Here is a 20,338-nt window from a genome sequence, read left to right as displayed (position 1 = left end):
CAAAATGTATCAGGAACAAAAACCACCCTGCCACCTGACATGAAGGATCCCGAGATCAAGTGTCAAGTGAAGAACAGAAAGACAGAACATCTACATTCCCAGAACAGGGTAAAGCGCATACACAAGTGTGAACACACACAGGAACCTCCAGCCAGCAGCAAAGCCCCTGGCCTTGGCAGTGCTTCTGGGGCAGGGGACAGGGAAAGTGAGGCCAGGGCGGGGAGGAGATTCATGCTCCACTGTGCACCTACCTGCACAGGGTGAACTTTTCTTATGCATGTTACCTATTAAAAAACAAATTTTAAGATGGGCAGTAGGCTTCAAGCCTCTTTTTGTCTATGGGTGCCTCTCTGTTGACAGGGCTGTTTGCTCAGGCATTGCACTGAGCAAACCCAGGCTGTCACTCTGGCTTCTCAGATGGCACTGGCCTGTCCAGGCCTCTCTACCCGGCCCCCAATATGTGCCCTGCTTGGAATGCCCAGCAGGCTTCTAAGAAAGCTCTGAGGAGGAACCTCCTGGCCCACTCCTGGCCAGCTTTCTGTCCCGGATCCTGGGGAGCATGGCATTTTGGCCCCACAATCACAACCTGTGTTGGTAATCCTTACAGCAGGCCTTGCAACACAGGCTTCTTTATCCCCATTTCACAGATGGTGAGCTGAAGCTAGGGGAGGGGAAGCAGCCAGTCCAGGAGAGCAGAGCAGAAGGTGCAAAGAAAGGACAGGACCTGCAGGGCGTACTCCAAACCCCACGCTCCCCAACAGGGTTGGGAAACGGCAGCTCACAGAACCATGTTTCCCTTTCCACGATCCTCTTGTCTGCTCGGATGGGGACCCGAGATATGGGGCACTGGGATCCGACTGTCCTCCACTTCTCCAGCAGCCAGTCCAGGGCCTGAGCACTGGCCAGTGTTCCTCCATTGAACAAATGAAGGAACCCAGAGCCTCCCAGGCGTTGGGACACAGAAGGACCTGCCAGGACCTCTGATCATCACAGGGTCTCACCCCAGCCCTCGGGCTCCTAAGAGGAACCTCTACAGCGACACCTTCTGTTCCTTTTGTTTTTTTATTAAAAAATAGATCCAGAAAATATACACACTTCTGTCCACCTGCCGGAGTGGGCTTTGAGGAGGCCAAAGCGCAATGGGGAAGAGGCAGAGGGATGAGAAGAGCCAGACTGGTCCTGGTGCCCAGGCTTTGGAGAAAGGAGGTGCCCCCAGCCAGCCAGACCTGCCCCTGAGAGATCAGAGTCTGGGCCAGCGGAACAGGGAGAGAGCAGGTGGGAGGGGGAGGCAGCCCCCAGCTAGAGCAGAGGTGGCCAAAAGCAACTGGGGGCACAGAGGGCGAGACAGGGCCTGCCTGGGGCTGCTGCCCACACAAGGTCCCATGACCTCGTCCTCCTCCCCACCAGGGACTTGGCACTCCCTAGTCTTCTCTCCAACCTGCCCTCCATGGGCCCCACTAGGCCTTCTGGGCCACGGTGGCCATACTCAGGCATTGATGGCCTTCCAGCGCTCACTGTCTGTGCTGTTGATGCTACCCGTGTGGCAGGGCATGGAAGCGATGTCATCCAGGTAGGCCACCCCACCGGCTGAGTCAAACTGCGTGCTGGCGGCTCCTGCCGCCTCCAGGCCTTCCCGCCGGGCCACAGCGTAGGGCTGGGGCAGGTGCACATCTGGTTCTTCCGTCTCATCTACTTGGCATTTGTAGGAGAAGAGGATCTTGGGCTCCGAGCTGGTGAGGAGGAGAGAGGGGTGGTAGAGCCCTACTGTGTGGTCAGGAGAGGCCTCCTTCTCCAAACAGTAAGCCTTGCTGTCCAATGGCAGCCCCAGGAGGTCCCCAAAGCTTGGACTCTGGAGTCCAATGGGACCTGTTTTAAAACTCAGCCTATGTGTGAGCTTGGACAAGGACACGTTTCTCACTTGCCTGTTTCTCACTGTAAAATGGGTACAACTCTGATCTCAAAAGGCTCTTAGCAAAGGGTAAACAAAGGTAAATTCTGGCCCGAGGGGCTCAGCAAACACCAGTGGCAACCTCCACCATGGCAGCTTTTATGACCACCTACTTGGTGCTCTCCTGGGCCATGTTGCTGAGCAGGGAGAGGGCAGGTGGAAGGGGGTCCCTCAATGCTCAGGGTAACTCTGACAGGGAAGAGCTGTACCCAATTTACAAAAAGAAGCCCAAGGCCAGGGAGATAAATGCGTGTGCAAGGTCCCACACAGATCAGGGCTGGGCTGATGAGAGCCAATCCAACCCCTCTCATCCCTCCTCTGATGCCTTGCCCACCCCCCTCCAGTCCCCCGCCACCTCTTCAGATCCAGCTTTTCTACCACATCAGAGGCCCAGGATCCAACCATCAATCCCCCATGTCCTTAGCATCCTGTCTCCCTGACAGGCATCCAAACACAAACAGGCACCTACGTGCACCTCCCCCATTATCCACTCCACACCAGCCTCCTGCAATCCTGCTCCCCTTCCCAGCCACTCCCAGTGAGCATCCAGGAGCGTGGTGATTTGTCTTCTTTGTTCCCTGTCAGAACGTGGCAGCTGCAGCAGTGCCCAACATCTAATAGGTGCTCAGTGAATGCTTGCTGAAAGAGTGAGCGGAGTCTTCTAAAATGAAAAGCAAGCAAGTGTAGAACACTGCACATAGACACTCTCTTGTGGGGAAAGTGTATATGCCTGTGTGTGTTGCATATAGAATGTGTATATGCATGTATGCATATGCATATATGTGTGTATGCACGCGTGGGTACAGACATATACACACCATCTGTCTCATCCTTCCCAGTGCCTGAACTGGGTGGGAGTAGGGAGCCGGGGGACCCTGAAGCGGATGATGCGCATGCGCAAGGAGCTGGAGGCACAGTTCTGCAGGCAGCCACGCGGGGGCGCCCATGGCCCTCAAACCACCAGCCGCTGGGTGGTGAGCAGGGCACCAGCTACCAACCCCCACCACTTCCCACGCCCCCTGCCTGCGCCACGCCCGCCCCATCCCGGTGGAAAAACTCACCCAAAGAAGCCTCGCAGGAAGGCCACGTAGATGAGGGGCGCAAAGAAGCTGAAGTAGAGAAATGTGGTGGCATCTACACAGCTGGGGGCGGGGCAGGAGGAGCGGATCAGGGAGGGGCCTTCTCTGAATGGGACCTGGGCTTAGCTTCCCCCTGCCCACCGCTCCCAGTCCCACCCCGCCCCACCTACCAGAGCCCCTCGATGATGTCCGCACAGAGCAGCGCACTTCCCAGCCCCTGTAGCAGGTTGAGTAAGGCCAGGATGCCCGCGTACACATAGAAGCTCCTTCGTGCTGGGGGGTTGGGGACCGTGAGACCCTGCCCTTGCCTCCACCCTTCATCCCCAGTAGTCACCTGAGGCCCTTCTGGGCCGCCAAGAAGACCCCTCCCTCTCACCAAGGGCTCTCCAGCAGAAGACCCTCCCCTGCACCCAGCACCGACCCAGAGCCACCCACTGGCTGCTTACAAGGCAGGGAGATGCGCTCCTTCAGTGGGGTCTTGGGGAGCACGACTACCAGAGAGTAGACCTGCAGAGACAGAGCACGGCTGAGAAGGATGCTGGGGACACCAAGCCCAGAGCTAAGCCGGGGACCAAGACATCCAGACCCCTGCCTCAGGCTCTGAGAACTATGTAGCCACCCCCAGGGTGCCAGGCCCAGAAAGGGGGAGGGGTCCTCTCCACCTCACCAGGAAGAAGAAGCAGGAGCTGACCAGCCAGAACTGGCGGCCCCCATGCCCGTAGATGTTGAAGTCCTCGGCCGACAGGTGGGCGTCAGGGTACAGGATTTCCAGAGTCCCCTGCAGGGGCAGGCAGGGGATGGCCTCAGTCTCCTACCACCCAGAAATCCTGGGGTCTCCCTAATACAAAGCACTCAAGAGCTCTCCACCACAGCAAGCTCAGCTCCCTGGCCGGGCCTGCTCCAGACTGCTCGTGGCCTCGCTCTACTCCCTACCCACTTGGCTCCAACACCCAGAGGAGGCCCTTGCCGTGGAGCAGGGAACTGAGCTCGACAGGAGGTAGCCACTGCCAACTCTAAGGAAGGAGTCTCTAGATGTACAGCTCTCAGTGTGGTCTGCAAACCTGTATGTTAGGGAACCTGGGCTGCTGTGACAACGGCAGTTCCAGGCATCCTCCCCACCCCCACCCCAGGCTACTAGACTAGAATGGTCGGTGGGGGGTCAGAACCTGCCTTGTTAACAAGCACCCTAGGTAATTCAAACCTGGACCCAGAGCCAGGGAGCAGAGGATGCTCGGCCCTCAGTGACCCCTGGCCTCCTCCAGGGAGCCCCCCTAGCTGCCCCTGCCCCCTACCTCCCCCTTTACCTGGGTGACCGAGTAGGCCAGGGACAGCACCGTGGTGATGGCCAGCACCCGTTTGATGCTTGACTTGCTCTCCAGGTGACCTGGAAGAAACGTGCTGGTCAGGGAGACAGAGCCAGCCGTGGGAGACTGTGGTGGGGTCAGTGCCCGCTAGGGAGGGACAGGGAGAGCGCTGGCCCCAGCAGCACACGCACCAAAGGCAAGGCCCAGGATGACCACACTCAGCTCGATGGCCAACAGGAAGAAGCGGGTAATCTCCCACAGGATCTGGACACAGAGTGGGCAGAGTGTCAGCCTGGGGGCCCAGTCACCCCTCTCCCCAGCGCCCCACACCACCCCCTCACCCTTGTCAGCAGGCCCAGCCACACCTTATCAGCAACAGTTGCAGCATCCGAGGTGCTAACCGTCATGGACACCACGGCTCGGGCAATGCCCACCAGCGCCACCACAAACACCTGGTAGGCAAGAGTGGGGATGCTATGATGGGGTCAGGGAATGAGACCAATGCGAGGCACAGTGCATCGCAGGAGCCTCAGATTCTCTGAGAACGGAAGGATTCCAAACTCAGAGTCAGGAGTGGGATGCAGGGAGGTGGGGTGACCCTCCATGGCCAGTAACCTCCACCTGGCCTTTCCCTCTCCGGCCTCAGTTTCCTGGCTATACCGGCAGCCTCTTAGAATGGCTAATGGGGTGACATGGTAGAGCCCCACAGCCAGGCTTGAATGCCAGCCCTGCTGCTTCCTGCCTCTGTGACCTCAGCCAAGGACCTGCACCTTCGTGCCTCAGTTTCCTCATCTACGAACTGGGGTGAAACCAGGACCTACTGTATTTGATGGCTCTGAGGAGCAAATGGGTAAATCGATGTAGCGGAAGCGAGCCTGGTAGCCGGTAAGGGCTGGGTACATATTTTCCTTCAGTGCCATCATATTAGCACTTTTAATACCCAGCCATGGAGGAGAGGAGGCTGCAGGGAAGAGACCTCAGAGACCCTGGGGAACACTGCTGCCCTGATTTGGGGTTGGGGTGAGACCCAAGGGAGTCTAGTGACAGGCACAGCTAGAACACCAGGTGCAGCCATTGGAAAGGAAGCTGGTGGGGCAGGGGGGTTGGTGGGGAGCAGGTTGTAAGTCCGGAGCTGCTGGGCTGCCTGGCTCCATGAGTGCAAGACTGCTGACAAGGCCACCAGAGAGACCCCAGCTGAGAGGGAGACTAAGACTGTGCCCCCACAGTCTTATGGAGCCCCTGAATCCAGCCAGTCTGAAGCCCCGGGACTTGTCAGTTTCTCCATCAATACATTCCCTCCAGCTTCCATGAGTTTCACTTTGGTTTTCTGATACATGCAAACACAAGAGTCCAGATACATACACAGTCTGTCCTTTGTGCCACGAACCCCGTGTGGAACTCTCGGGGAGGCTGACACCACTCAAGAGGACAGGCTGTAGAAGCAGCCAAATGCTGTGTGCCTACTGTATGGCTGGCTGCCAGTGGGCTAGGACTAAGGGTGTGGTCTTCCTTGGTGCCGCAGGCTAAAGCAGGCCCAGCACACATGATATGGGAAGGAGGGCACCGAGGAACAGAGAGGCCAAGCCACCAGTCCAGGGTCATTTGGCACAGCTGGGGCCTGGAGGCAATCTGCCTGAGCCAATGCTCACTGTCTCCTGAGCTCTCTAGAAAGAAGTCCCCAGGAATACGAGGGCAGGGGCAGCACTGAGTCCCCTGGTACTGCTTCATGGAGGCAGCAGTGGGTGTTCTGTCTGCGAGCATCTCTTCCCCTGCCTTCTACAAACGGCTCCCCAATTTTCCTCCAAGGGCCACCACCCTCTGCAGTGCACATGGCCTGGCTGAGTTGACGCCACCCTCCCAGCCCCCGAGTGCCCCTTTCCTGCTAGTCACAGAGATTGGCTCAGTGACCAACAGGGGATCCAAGGCAGGCCAGTCAGAGGGAGTCCCAGGTCTATACTAGCACCACCAGGAAAGCGGTCCTCTTCCATTGGCATGGGCAGAGAGACAGGATATCAGCTTACAGCTGCTCTTAGCTAATTTGGACACCGGCAAGGGAGGGTTCAATTCCCCTTTTCACCTACGCCCATTGGAGTTAGGTTTTTCTGTCACCCGTCGGGAGTGAACTCACCAGGATATAGAAGGTGATAAAAATGGGGCTGGAGGTGACACGGATCTTGGCCCGAGCAAACGGAAGCTTCCAGAGCAGGAAGATGAAGAAGAGCACATTGGGGATGAGCAGCAAGAGGTCCCAGTACCGGACCCTGGCAGATGGGGACAGAAGCCAGCCACCTGGTAAGGTTCTGTCTGCAATCCCCCGTCCCCGCCCCCATCACACACACCACACCCATGCATGCTGCGCACAGGGGAAACCCACTCAGGGCCATAGCCTGCCTCACCTGGAGGTTCCGATATCCTTGTAGAGCAGCAGCAGACAGCGATGTGGCACGCTGATGTTGGGTGCCACGGGTGGGGGCAAGGCTGTGCTCCCGTTGGCCCAAATCACCTCTTCCAGGATGTCCATTCTGCCAGCAGCCGGCCCTGGGGGAGTCAGAGCCCCCACGTTAGTAGCGCAGCGGCTGTGTGGCCTTGCGTCTCTGGTATCAGGTTCCCAGTAGATCCCAAGAGTGGTTACCTACCATGGGCTGGTGGACCACTCTCCCCCTGACCAGGCAGAAGTTGAGGTGTGGCTCCCCCACATGCCACAACACAAGACCCGGACAGGGGCCCAGTCGGCTACCTTGGCCTCTGTCTCATGACCCACACACAGTAAAGGCCACTCCCAGTGACTGAGCCTTCCTCTGTGCCAGGCACAAAAAAGGCGGCTACTCGGCATGACCCCAGCTCCTCCCCCTGACCCTGGGGGTCTGGGAGATAGACAGGGAGCAGAGGGGCAAGGTCCCTGTGTCCTTGGAACCGGACTAACGACAGCGTCCACCCTGGGAGGCTGTGGTGGGCACTGAAGTGAGATCTAGCGCCCCCTACAGCCCGCATGCACGCAGTCCTCAGAGTCCTCCGCACACAGCCCATTGGAGGAAGGCGGGGTACTGACGGTTTGCAATCCCGCAGCCACTGAGCGCCAGAGTGGGGCACCGTGTGCACCTCAGGCAGACCACACCCCTTGCCATCCTCTGCTGCCTCCCTGGAAAGGGAGACACAAATTAGGGGGACATGCATTGTGCCAGGAAGATGCACAGGAGGTCTCCAAGTGGAAAGGGGGAGGAGAGACATGGCATAAGGGGCCCTCCCTGGCAGAGGGAGCTGTGTCTGCAAAGGCAATGATGGGGGGGATGCCAGGAGACATGGGAGCCAGCAGGGGAACCCACATCCAAGAGCCTCTGAATGAGAGGTGAAGAGTCCAGCCTTGAAGACAGGAGAGCTGGTGGTGTGGGGCCTTAGGAGCCCCCTGGACCAGACAGGCTCCCAGGTCGCTGGACTCTCAGGGACTGGACCAGAGCTGGGTCCACAGTGACAGCAACAGGGACTTCCTTGGGGAACTCAGGGGGGTGCAGGGCAGGCAAGCCTGCCGTGGCCTGGGCATCAGGACATAACAGACACCAGTGTTAAAAATAATGACCAGAAGAGATGAAGCCTTATGACCTGGAATCTCCACTTCTGGGTACATTGTAACTGCCCAGGGCTAGCAATGGCCCAGATGCCTGCCCTCAGCAGTACGCACACGTACGTGGTGCCACTCATACAAGCAGAACAGAAAGAGAAAGAACAGGCCACTCCTATGTCGGCGACATGACAGGGCCTCATGGGTATGGGGCCAAGTGGGGCTAGCTACGAGTGCATGTGTGCGGCCTGAGCCACACACCGACCCAGGTGAGGGTCACCTTTGTGGAGGATGGAGGGCATAGTGGGGGCGGGGGGGGGATTCCAGCTTCTAGTGCTTGATGGTGGTGGTGGGGGGGTGGGTAACACAGGTGTGCTCACTGTGGCAAAATTCATTGAGTCTATGGTCTGCGACTTTTCTAATACTGATTTACACGTCAGTAAGTTTTAAAAAAATTAGAAAGAGGTATTCTGTTCACACTCTAACAGCACAGGTCTCCCATTCAGCAAGGAGCAGGCCGGGTCGCTGGGTCCTTGCACCCTGTTGCCATGGGCAAATGCCCTCAAATGCCATGGGCACCCATGTCTATGCTGTCACTAAAGCTACCCCTCAAATGCCATGGGCACCCATGTCTGTGCTGTCACTAAGGCTACCCCTGAGCACCAAGAGGCCCGGGGTGAGGGCTGCAGGGGACACAGGGCCTCCCAGCTACTGTTTCAAGCCACGGAACACAAGCGCTGCCTCTGGCTGAAAGGGACAGGAGACCAAAGCAGATGGGCGGAGACCTGGGGCACCAACTCCTCCGTCCTTCTCCTCAACAGGCCAGTCTCTGGCTCTGGGGTCACATCCCCACCTGCAACTTGAGGCCAAACCAACAGGGAAAAAGAACATATGCCCAACACACATAGTAGGTCCAAAGAAAGGATGCATTCTTCATGCATTCTTCCACCAGCCAGGCAGCCAGCATGAAAACCATGTTAACGGAGGAGTGGGACCAAACAATGAATGCGTGACACAGTAGAGACTACCAGGGTCCTCAATACCCACTCCTACCCTTTAGTACTGGGGCCCATGGATTTTACCTTACATATGGCTTCCCAGGATGATGGCTATTTTCCGAGCTTCCATTGCCACCGTATGGCCTCATGACCAAGTTTTATTGAGTAGTTAATTTAATGAGTGGTCCATTTTAGGCCAAGCAATCTCCTTTCCTATTGCCTGGAATAGGGATGTGGTGGCAGGAGCAACAGCAGCCACCTTAGACCGCAAAACTGAAACCATGTATTGAGAACAAGAGAGAAAAGAGAAAAAGTGTCTGGGTCCCAGACCAACATGCCTCCAGGCATATCTTGGACAGCTTGAACACAGACCATCACGCAATACGCAGGAATAATCTACTGTCTTGTTTCCTGACCTTTGTTTCAACAGCTAAGCCAGAATCCCAATGAATATGAAGAGGTACTGCTTTGGACTGGGTTGTCAGACAAGCTGACATTTGCACTAGATCTAAATAATTGAGAAGGAACCAGACTTGGGAAAATATGGACAAAAAGCACACCTGGGAGAGAACAGTGAAAGCAAATGCCATGAGGTACAAACAGGCTTGGCCTGGTCAAAGGGCAAGAAGCGGGCCAGTGTGGGTGGTGGGGAGATTAGAAAGGCCGGCAGGGCCAGGTCACACAGGACCATATGGCCACCTACACTGTGACTGCAGTCTGAATGCAATGAGAAGGGTGTTACAAAGGCAGGTGAGAGGGTCCCATGTCCACATGGAGAGGATCCCTCAGAATGCCAAGGAACATGGAATGGAACCGGGGGAGGGAGGCAGGGAGGCAAGGAGCCACTGTACCAGTGCAGACAGGAGGATGGTGGCTCGACCAGTGGCTGCGGTGGGAGTGGAGTGGAGGGATCTGGGATACCCCTGGGAGGGTCAGCCAACATGAGCAGCCCACAGACCCCGAGGGAATGCGGGAAGAGAGCAAGAACTGGTGACTTCTGGCCTGGCTACTGGGTATTTTATACCAGTTAGCCCAATGCTGCTAACGTGTCCCCACCAAACACGGCCCCCTTCTCCCCAGCTATCAAGGTGCAATTTTATTCCAGGACCCCTCCGTGATGCCCTGCTGCATAGGCAGGGACCCTGCCCCTGGGCCAGAAGCTAAATCTTAACAACAGTAAGCTAATGGCCTTGGGAAGGGGCAGTGTGGAACAGAACTGGACACCTCAGTAGCACACAGGAGTTCTCCAGGTTGACAAGGGGATGGAGGGGGTGGGGTGCTACGATTTTTCGTGGACAGGGTCCAAGGCTGCCACATGTCCTGCAACACGTGGGACAGCCCACCAAATGAATGATCGTCTTTCCCTTTGCCAACAGTGCCCCGAAGGGAGACTCTGGTCCACGTGTGGAGGGGCATTCTCCTTGCTGGTGCCAAGTTTAGGCAATGGCAGGTGATGAAATATGGGGCAAGTCTCCCAAGAAACATTCTCCTCGCTGACAGTCAGACACCCTCCAGGAGGAAAGCCCTTTCTTGGCACCTGCATGGGGCCCTTGAGGGTCTGCTGTGTGAACGTGGCCATGCTGAGCATGGGGTGTGCCACTCCCCGCAAGACTTCTGTGACCTGGGAGGATGACTGATAAGTGACCCGAGTTGAAGGAGACAGATTCCACCTCCCCCTGCGCCCCTCACCATTCTCTGTGGAGCAAACTTCAGGTCCCAGCAACCCAACACCAGCTCTGGCCTAGGACGGGGTGTCAAGCAGTCCTAGGAGAGGCAGGCCCCAGAGGGCAAGCGAAGCACCCAGGAACTGCTGAGAAGCCGAGAGGTCTCTTGTGGCCCAAAAAAAAAAAAAAAAAAGCCCGTGAGGATGACCAGGGCCAAGCAGCAGGAAGAATCAGATAGAGTCTGATGGGGGAAGCATCACTTGGTTTTGCCTGTCCAGCCCCTCATTTTCCTGACAGGGGAACCTCAGCTCCCCAGGTTTCTGTCCATGAAATTGAGGGACAGCTGACTCAAGCCCTTCACAACGCCCAAGGAGTGTGCTCATGATCTAAGCCTGGCTTATCAGGACACTCCACTGTCCTGGCCAATGAGAATCAGCACAGGACTTGCTGTCATTGCTAGGAACAGATACTTTCCGCTCCAAGTGTCATGGTACCAGACAGCTGGACCACTCTGACCCCACATGTGGGTACCCACCTGAGAATAACGTCAACACAGAGGGATGCAGAGCTGAGAGGCAGATGGAAATCCATACCGGGATAGAGCCTCACATGAGCTCCTGGATCTAGCCAGACCTGAAGCTAGTACTACTCCTGCACTCTTTTTAGGCATAAAATCCCACAAATTCCCTTCTCTACTTACATCTAGTTGAGTCTGGTGTCTCTAATTCACTAAGGAAAATCTTCTGGCTGACATGGGTTATGGAGTTGGACAGATTTGGGCTGCACTTCTGGCTCAGCCATTATGTGGCTGTGTGACCTTGAGTGAGTCATTTCTCCTCTCCCCGTGTCACAGGGACAAATAACACCTTCCCAACAAAGTTGTCAGGAGGATCAAACAAGAACAGAGAAGTAAATGCCTAAGAAAGGTCACACCTCGGTAACTGCTGCCTTTTTTTCCCAAGAGGAAGGGTTGGGGGATGTAAAGGGAAGAAGGATTCACTTGGAGGGCAAGGGCCCCTTTGGAAGGTGACTGCTCCACCAGTGCCCCCTGCTGACTCAGTGGCTGCAGCAGACACACTCCCTGAGCCCTCCCAGCTGCGAGGGAAGTACTTCTGTTATCTCCTCGGACAAAGCTCTGGGCCTCCCAGCTACCTGCCAGGTTGTCTATTTCCAGTGCCCAGGCCCCCAAGTGGTGACTTGCCAAGTGCCCGTCTCTGGGAGCCAGTTTCTCCACCTATAGATGGAAGGCTCTGGGCTCTAGAGCTACGCTTCTCACACCTGAACGTCATGAACGTGCAGATTCTGATGCAGCAGGCCAAGGGCGGGGATGACGGCCCACATTGCTAATATGATCCCAGCTGGTGCCTTTTCTCTGCTGGTCAAAGAAGCACTGTTGGCTTATGAGGCTGTTGGCCTTACCAGAATTATCACTGTGTGTCAAAGCTTGTAAAATAACTGAAGCAACAATAAAAAATAAAACAACAATGCACACTACCCTCAGACACAGGGCTAGATGCTTTACACACTTAGTGACAGTCTCAACTATTACACCACCTCTGCGTGAGATGGAACTACTCTTGTGCCCATTGTACAGAGGGGGAAAGGAGAGGCACAAGAGGGTTAAGTCACTGGCCCCATATTCTCCTCCCCACACCTTGGGCAAGCTCCAGGGCTTGGGAGCAGAAGCCTGGGTGGTGACAGAGAAGTAAGGGGTCTGCAGGCTCAGGAAATGGGGGACAGAAGATGGGACAGGGGACAGGAGACGGTGAGAAGGCTGGCTGAGGGCAAGAAGAAGTAGAGCCCAGATTCGAGGGATGGAATTCGCAGAGGAGTTTCCTGGAGGCTGAGTGGCTTAAGGCAAATGCAGGTCTTTCAGGACCAGGGAAACCGGAACAGACTGTTTCTTCCACCTGGGAGGTACTTTCCTGACCTTGTTAACATTACAGAGGCCATCTTCCCACTCTCCACTTGGGCCTCCAGCTCCTTTCCATCCTCCCTCTGTGGCCAGCCTATGGGGCAGGACCGGCTCCAGTCACACAGTGACTGGTAATGAACCCCTGGAGAGGATCTTCCCTTCTCTGGGCTTCAGCTTTCCCGTCTCTCATCTGTGCAATGGGGTTAACCAGGACTGGATGGAAAACCCCAGAGAAGACAGAAAGCCCTGAGCAAAAAGGGAGAGGCTATACTTCGTAGTTGCTGCAATGCCCCCTCAGTGCTTCTGACCCTTAGCAGACAGGCGAGATTATCTAAACTCTGGAAACAAAACAGATTAAGAAGGTTCCATAGGACAGACGCCAGCCCCTCATCCTTCAGGCTTGCAGGTGTGGGGAGGGGAACGCTGTTCCAGACAGGCCACTCTTGGTAAACTGCCAGGAGCCCAGGCAGGAGCCCCCAGGACGAAGGGAAGCCCCTCCTGATTTGCCCCCTGCCTGCTGCCGTGCCTCATGCCTTCCATCCTCCAGCCCCCTGGCTTCCACCTTGTTCTCCAAGCTGCTAAGCTTCCTCCTACCTCGGGGCTCTTGTTCTGGCCTTTCTGCCGGTCTCATCATTCAGGCCACCTCCTCAAAGCCCTCCTTAACACATCTCCCTCAGCTAGCCGCCCTGAGGCCTCCATCTGAAGTGGGTCCTGATGTGTTTACTGGCTGCCCACCCCAGGCGTGCTCATGACCCAATCCTCTAGAATAGTCCCTGGTACAGAATCAGTTCTCAACAAAATGTTACGATGGGGACAGATGAACCTCCAGCAGAGTGCAGCCAAGCCCTTCCAGGGGAGTGGGAGAAGGATCACCTGGGAAGACCCTCAGCCCCACCACTACCACAGATGCAGAAAGCAAAGTACCCCTCCACCCTCCTTCCCCTGGTCCCATGGACGCAGCACTTCTGAGCTTCCCAGAAGGCCCCTGCTGCAACAGCAGCCCTAGCTGCATAACCACCACCTCCTGCCCCTTTCCGGCTGCTGAAGGCCATGGCAAAGTTGGAGGCAGGTCCTGTCTCCTGTCTGTGGACCGAGGCACAGGCCCAAATGCAGGGCCACTGACTCTAGACTCTTCCTGCACAGTCTCAAGCCACTGGGTCCACCATCCCTGCTGGCTGGCCAGCCCTGGCCCTGCGCAGCTAGCTGTAGGTGTGCTCACTGCCCCTCACCGAGCGCTCTGCCACCCCTACCCCTCCGGGCCTTCCCATTACCCGTCGCCTCTTCCTGTGAGTCCTCACCCAAGGGGCCCCCTTGGCCCTCTGAAACTTCTCCAAGGGGGTCCTCTGAGGCTTCGCCCTGAGCGGGAAGGGGTCACTCCCGGAAGAAGGAGCGGCGACAGGTGGGCCCCGGTCGAGCCGTGGGGATGGCAGTGGAGGTCCTGGTCAGCTCCCGGCTCTCCCGCAGCTGTCGCGGGTAGTCACTAGATGCACCCGGGCTCTGGGTGCTCCCTGCCGGCTAGGGGCTGTAGGTGCGGCGGAGGCCAGGGGGCGTCCCTGCAGTGGCGGTCCCAGCCGCGAAAGAGGGAGGGGGCGCCCAGCCCCGCGGTAGGGCTTCAGGACGGGCGGCGACGGGGCTCCCCCTCCAGGTGTGGCGGGAAAAGATTCCCTTCTTACCTGAGGGCCCCGGGCCGTGCTCAGGCCCGGCAGCCCGGGCCGCTCATTCGCCACCAAAGAGAGCGCCGACTAGGCGCCGGCCCCGGGAGTCTGGCCTCCAGCGCCCGGGGCAGGCTGCGGGGCCAGGGAGCGTCGCGCAAGAGCCGCTGGCAGCCGGCTCCGCAGAAAGGGGGGGCCGGCAGGAAAGGGGAAACGCGGTCAGCGCACCGGGCCCACCGGCCCCCAAAGAGCAAGCGGCCTCTCCGGGCAGCGGCGACCGGAAAGCAGCAGCGACCTTTTCGTTGGGCCAAAACTGCGAAAACAGCCACGGCCCCTACTTATAGCACTCAGGCCCGCCCCCAGACCCCAGTAGCCTATAGAAATGGAGCTCCACCAAAAAGAGGGCGCAAGCCGCGGGAAAAGCCAATTAGATCCCTAAGAGGCGGGGCGACCCGCTGACCTCTTAAAGAGACAGGAAGCTAGCACTGCCGGGGAGGAAAGCAGCGCCGGGGTAGGGACGCTGCTGCGTACCTTGCCCTGAAGGCAGCCAGGATCGCGGACCGGAGAGCCGAGGACGCTGCCGCCTCTTGGCCCCCGCGCCTGCCAGCTGTCAGCAGCTGTCAACGGACCCTCTCGCTCCAGCCTGCGCTCCTCCTCCCGGGCCCGGCGGCGGCCCGACCGTCCAGGGAGGAGCCTCCGCGGACCGCCCCCTCGCGTGCCACCGCCTCGGGCGCCCCGCAGCGGCTGTCGGGCCGGGTGACCTTTGGTCACCGGCTGAGGAAGGAAGGGTAGGGACAACCCCTCCCCCGGAACGACGCGCTTCCACAGCACGCCACGCCGCCTCCACGTCCACCATCAAAGCGCGCTGGCATCCGGGTTTCAGGCACTCATTTTCACAACCTTGCAGGGTGGTTGTTATTAGTCGCCTTTTCAAAGGAGGAACCTGCGGCTTAGGGACGTTAAATAACTTGCCCAAAGCACACAACTAGGAAGTGGCAGAGTCTGGACGCGAGGGGTTTGAACCGCTCCTCGTCTCATCTCTAACTTCGACGGTTCTTCTGGCAACTTCCTCTGGGAAGCCTTCGGCGATTGCCCCATCCTTACGCTTCTGATATCTATGCTGTGTTCTTGGCGGGCTCTCCTCACGCTGGCCCTGCGTGGCCCTCCCACGTCTGAGACCTCCTCTCCCACCCATTCCCCTCCTCAGTCGGCATGCTCCAGCCCACAGTGCTTTCTGTTTCTCTTTGAATATACCGAAGCTTGTCCTGCCTCCCTCTCTTGCACCCGTCCCATAGGGCTGGCTTCTTGTCACATGACAAGGACTCCTTCCTGACTCCCTAGCTGAAGTAACTGTGCAGTCTCTGTCACATAATGCCCCTCTATTTCCTTCCAAGCACCATCTCTCTAACATGATTATATTCATTTACTTGCTTCCTAGTTCATCAGCCACCCTCCACTAGAATTGTCAGTGTCATGAGGACAAAACCATGTTTGTCACATTCCTTGCAACATCCTGAGGCTGACTTGGCGCCTGGTGCATATTGTAGACACCCACTTATCACAGTAACCCCAAGACACACACCCCGTGATAACACAGCTGCTTCACAGTTGGGCTGGAATGAGATTGGCCCCATTCTTCTAAAACAGGAGATGGAGTCACCACCTCATTACAGTTTGGGATTCGGTTAGTCTGGGACTTTCCCAGCCTGGACCATGGTCAGCTCAGTGTGCACAGTTTCTGTAGGTGCCAAGAGGGGCCATGCTCCAGGCTGATGCCTGCCTTCCTGAAAGGGCTGTGTGGGGAGCCAAGGTCAACTTCTAGAGTTGCCAGGAAGCTAAGAGCATCACCACTATTCACATTTAATTGGCAAAAACAAGTCCTAGGCCCCTCCTAACCTCCAGGGGGCAGGAAACGTCCCTCCTACCATGTTCCAGGAAGAAGAAATGGAATAACTGTGACCAGCCCAAAAGACTACCCTCCATCTTGTGTGTGTGTGTGTGTGTGTGTGTGTGTGTGTTTTAACACAGTACAGACTTTCCAGGGCAGGGAATTTGCTATTACTATTGCAATGGACAATTCTGCATTCGGTACTCTGAGTCTGGGTCCTCATGTGTAGGGATTTCATCTGTGGTGTAACTGAGGGTATCTATTTCATCCTCTCCCCTTCGGGGCAGAATCGGTCTTATTCACTGCAGTATCCCCTACATATAGGACAAAGTGTGGTGTCAATGAAGTTCAAGAAATGGTGGTTTGAGAAACAAAGATCTGACTCCCAAGTTCAAGCCCTACACAGGGCTCAAGGGTGGCCATGCTCTCTGGGCCATCGCTGCTACAGGGCCAGACTCCATGAAAGCAATGGAAATCTGCAAATAACAGAAACAACACATGGCCCTCAGCTGTCAGAAGAAAAGTCAGGGCAATTGTTGTGTAATCATCGAGGACAAAGGAGCAGCCAGCAAGGCTGAATTTTCCCAGAGTTTTGAGGTCTGAGTTCTGAGGTTTCCCAGAGGTGAATGTCCAGTGAAAGACCCTAAAACTTGTCCCCATCCACCCATCCACCTCAGCCAGGATAGTAAGTACAAAAAACATTATCACCTAGCAGGGGAAATGCAGAGATGAGTGCTATCCATGACGACCTAAAGCATATGGAGTTGCGGGTAAACCCCATCATATCCCTAATGAATTAATCAGTCTGAACTTAAAACAATACAGAGAGTGGCAGTGGATTGCTATAGACTCAATCAAGGAGTAGCCTCAGTTGCAACTTCCGAGCTGGTGTCCTTACCGGCATCCATTGGCATGGCCTCAGACACCCAGCAGGGGCCTGCGATCTGACCATATGTATCAGAAAGTGTTGACATTTACAGGGAAAGATAGCCGCTCACATTCACGGTCTTGCCCCAGACCAGTGGTCCCTCTACCACCTTTGTCATAATATGGTCCAAAGGGCCCTGGCCATCTGGACATTTGAGAGAACATTGCATTGGTTTACTGTATCCATGATATCCTACTACTCTGGCCAGCTGAATGAGAAGTAATAAGTATATGAATACCTCAATGAGACCTAGGTGCTCCAGAAGGTGGAGGATAAGCCCTGTGAAGACATGGGGTCTTGCCACGTCAGTGGAGTCTAGCGGTCCAGGACATACCAGGACGTCCCTTCCAAAGGACAAATGATTGCATCTCACACACCCCATTGCAGGGAATGAGGCACAATGCCAGAACCCACTCTTTGGGTTCTGAAAGCAGTATATTCTACACCTGAGAATTCTGCTCTGAATTATACATCCCTGGTCAATGTAAAAGCTTTCAGCTTTGAGTGAGGCTCACAGCAGGAAGGGGCTGTCCCCTAGGTCACAGGAACCATGGACTCTGTAATATTAGGGCCATATAGGGCAGGTAAATGTGCTGTGTACATTTATGGCAAGCCCTCGTGGGAAAACCAGAATGTATACCTCTAGGGCTCTAGAGGCAGGCCAGGCCACCTACACCCAAAAATCATATACAAATTCAAAAAGCAATTCCACTGGGGCACCTGGATGCTCAGTGGGTTAAGCCTTTGCCTTCAGCTCAAGTCATGATCCCAGGGTCCTGGGAACAAGCCCCGCCTTGGGCTCTCTGTTCAGCAGGGAGCCTGCTTTCCCCCCTCTCTCTGTCTGCCTCTCTGCCTACTTGTGATCTCTCTGTGTCAAATAAATAAATAAAATCTTAAAAAAAAAAAATTCCACTAGGCTGCTGGCTTCTCATGGAGATGACTAGGGGACATCAAGTAACCATGAGGCCAGGGCTGTCCCTGATGAACTGGGTTCTATTGGGCTTGCTAAGTTGTAAATTCAGGTGGACCCAGCAGATTATAAGCGATCCACTGTAGCTCCACATCACCTGCCCCTGTCACACCAGCCACCTCTCCCTCACTCACACCTATGACCTACTGGGAGGCCCCTCATGACCAGCTGACAAAGGGGAAAGGCCAAGTTCAATCAGAGATGAGTTGGCTCCTTATTGGATACAGTGCCTAGACCAGGAGCAGCCAGAGGGAGATATTGAGGATGAAAGCCACAGGCTGAAGTTCCCCACTGGGGTCCCCAGTTCTCCATTCCATGGGCATATTCACAGGGCTGGCTGTGTGGCCTCAGGACATGGCAGCTGGGTTCCACGTGACTGAGTAATTTGACGGAGAGAGGGAGACAGAGAGGGAGAGAAAGCCACAATCCTTTTATAGCTTAAAATGACAAAATGACATCCAGTCACTTCTGCCACGTGCTATTGGTCACACAGATCGATGTTGATCAGTGTGGCAAAAGATTACCCAAAGACGGTGATCATCAGGGACCATAACAGGCTTCCCCAACCCTCTTCCACATTTCCATTTCTCCTACCCTCCTCCCATTAGTATGTAAACATGCCCAAGTATCATCTCAAAAAACAGCCCTTCCTCAGAGACCTCACATCCCACTCCAGTCACTACTGCTCTGCCATAGCCCAACTTCCCCAGAGTTGTTCATCTTCACCCCCTATTACTTCCCAGCACCTTCCTCCTTAACCCACTCCAGTGTGGTGTTCATCACTGACCCAGAACAGACCTGCTCTCGCCGGGGCCACCAGTGTGGTTCCTGAACCCTACCAAACATGACTCTTGGCAGCTTGTCACCTGCTGACCTCATCTACCATCTTTTTATCCACAAAGATTTCATTTTTTTACTATTTATTTGACAGAGAGAGAGAGTGTGCGCACAAGAAATGAGAGCAGGAGAGGGAGAAGCAGGCTCCCCGCCAAGCAGGGGGGATGTGGGTTTCCATCCCAAGACACTGGGACCACGACCCGAGCCAAAGGCAGTCACCTAACCTAACCAACTGAGCCACCCAGACACCCCTCCATCTACCAGCACTGTGAGAGATCTCGAGGCAGACGCACCCAGCTAAACCACAGCCAAATCCTGGACCCACAGACACTCAGATAATACACAGTCATCGTTTTAAGTTGCTGGATTCCAGGATAATTTGCTATGCCGAAATAGATAACTAATATAATCCCACCCATGATCTCTTCTCTGGCTTCTCCTCAGCAGCTTTCAGTATCCCATCTCCTGCCCAGAGTCCTTCGTTGGTGCTTCCTGTCTTCCAGGGTTTCCCAAGTCTGGAAAACCTCTCTGGGCCTTCTCTTCTCACTGCACTCACTCCCTGGGCGGTCCCGCCACTCTCCAAATGATCAACAACCACTGCCTGAACCCTCTCTCAAGCCCCAGACCTGAACACTGAATGGCCTCCTGGATATCTCTACTCAGGGCCCATGTTTAACACAGCCAGAAACAAACTTCTCCTTTTTCCCCCCAAAACAACACAGTCGGATACAAACTTTTCCTCTTTCCCTCCTGCACTCCCCATCTCAAGTGGTGCCATCATCCACCCCTCTCCCGAGTCAGAATCCTGGTGTCTTGCTGGATGTCTTCCTGCCCTTTTGCCCTTAATACCCAACGCCAGTAGATTCTATCTCCTAAATGTTCTTGCATATTTCCAGTGCTCACGATCCCTCCCGCACCTACACGGGATTCCATCCAGAGATGCTGGGTCCGCACAGAAGTACAGGGACGGACGGACATCCAGCCCCACCCTCCTCACCAGGGGCCCTGCCCTAGCCTGAGGTGCTGGTGTAGTTGGAGAAAGAACAGCCGCCACAGCTCACAGCTTGGGTCAGTCCACCACCACCCAGGAGCAACCTGAGGGATTTCCATCACAAGCTGTTTAACCCAAACTACAGACTTGCTCAGAGATCCCCGCTGTGCCAGGCTCTCTCCATCTTTACAAATGACGTTCTTTCTGTCTGGACCGCCTCTGCATCTCTGCTTTCCTCTGTGAAAACAGCTCCCACTGGAATATCAAACTGTGGCCGACAATCCTGGGGCTGTTTGGGCGGTCTAAGAATTCAGCCTGAGAGCTTCCGGAGTAGTTAAAAGAGACCTGCGGCTGATGAGACCTCAGAAAACAGGCCTCAGCTGCCTCCTCTGTAAAAAGGCCACAGGGCGAGCGAGGTCACGCCGGCGGCAGGCGAGGCTGGTCCCCACCGCCCCCTGGCTTGGAGGTCAAAGCCGCGCTGAGGTTCCCCGACTCGCGCGCCAAGGCAGGGAGGGGCGGGGGATCCTGGGAGGGGTGGGCGGGGCCTCTTCCTCTGGCCCGCCCCCCGGGCACGCAGATGAGGCTTACGTCATGACGCAGTGTTTCCT

The 20,338-nt window shown here is 55.9% G+C and overlaps 1 protein-coding gene across 7 annotated transcripts; it reads right to left on the bottom strand.

Annotated features, from left to right (window-relative positions):
* Positions 1 to 1,048: 1,048 nt before the first annotated feature.
* Positions 1,049 to 20,207, bottom strand: TPRA1 (transmembrane protein adipocyte associated 1). Of its 7 annotated transcripts, none has more exons than XM_032338746.1 (11): positions 19,835 to 20,207; positions 6,728 to 6,869; positions 6,460 to 6,592; positions 4,697 to 4,783; positions 4,523 to 4,595; positions 4,332 to 4,411; positions 3,695 to 3,805; positions 3,474 to 3,534; positions 3,198 to 3,300; positions 3,010 to 3,090; positions 1,049 to 1,730 (listed from the first exon to the last, which is right to left on the bottom strand). In XM_032338746.1, exons 2-11 carry the CDS (start codon positions 6,850 to 6,852, stop codon positions 1,487 to 1,489), a joined length of 1,098 nt encoding a protein of 365 aa, XP_032194637.1. In that variant the 5' UTR covers positions 6,853 to 6,869; positions 19,835 to 20,207; the 3' UTR covers positions 1,049 to 1,486. The 7 variants fall into 7 exon arrangements, with proteins under 7 accessions (XP_032194637.1, XP_032194387.1, XP_032194305.1 ...); XM_032338496.1 differs by lacking the exon at positions 19,835 to 20,207 and adding an exon at positions 14,648 to 15,109; XM_032338414.1 differs by lacking the exon at positions 19,835 to 20,207 and adding an exon at positions 14,138 to 14,611.
* Positions 20,208 to 20,338: the final 131 nt, after the last annotated feature.

Source organism: Mustela erminea, chromosome 1 (assembly GCF_009829155.1).
Source record: "Mustela erminea isolate mMusErm1 chromosome 1, mMusErm1.Pri, whole genome shotgun sequence".
Lineage (NCBI taxonomy): Eukaryota > Metazoa > Chordata > Mammalia > Carnivora > Mustelidae > Mustela > Mustela erminea.
Note: the sequence above shows the minus strand (reverse complement) of the source record. Positions and strands in the feature narration are given on the sequence as shown.

What these genes read in the sequence shown, in the direction of transcription:
- TPRA1 (XM_032338347.1), bottom strand. Translation starts at nt 7,456, where the DNA reads ATGGCAAGGGGTGTGGTCTGCCTGAGGTGCACACGGTGCCCCACTCTG. An exon ending in TGGCCTACTCGGTCACCCAG is followed by an intron (nt 3,806 to 4,331) that starts GTAAAGGGGGAG and finishes CTGCCCCTGCAG; the next exon opens with GGGACTCTGGAAATCCTGTA. An exon ending in GGAGCGCATCTCCCTGCCTT is followed by an intron (nt 3,301 to 3,473) that starts GTAAGCAGCCAG and finishes CCAACCCCCCAG; the next exon opens with CACGAAGGAGCTTCTATGTG.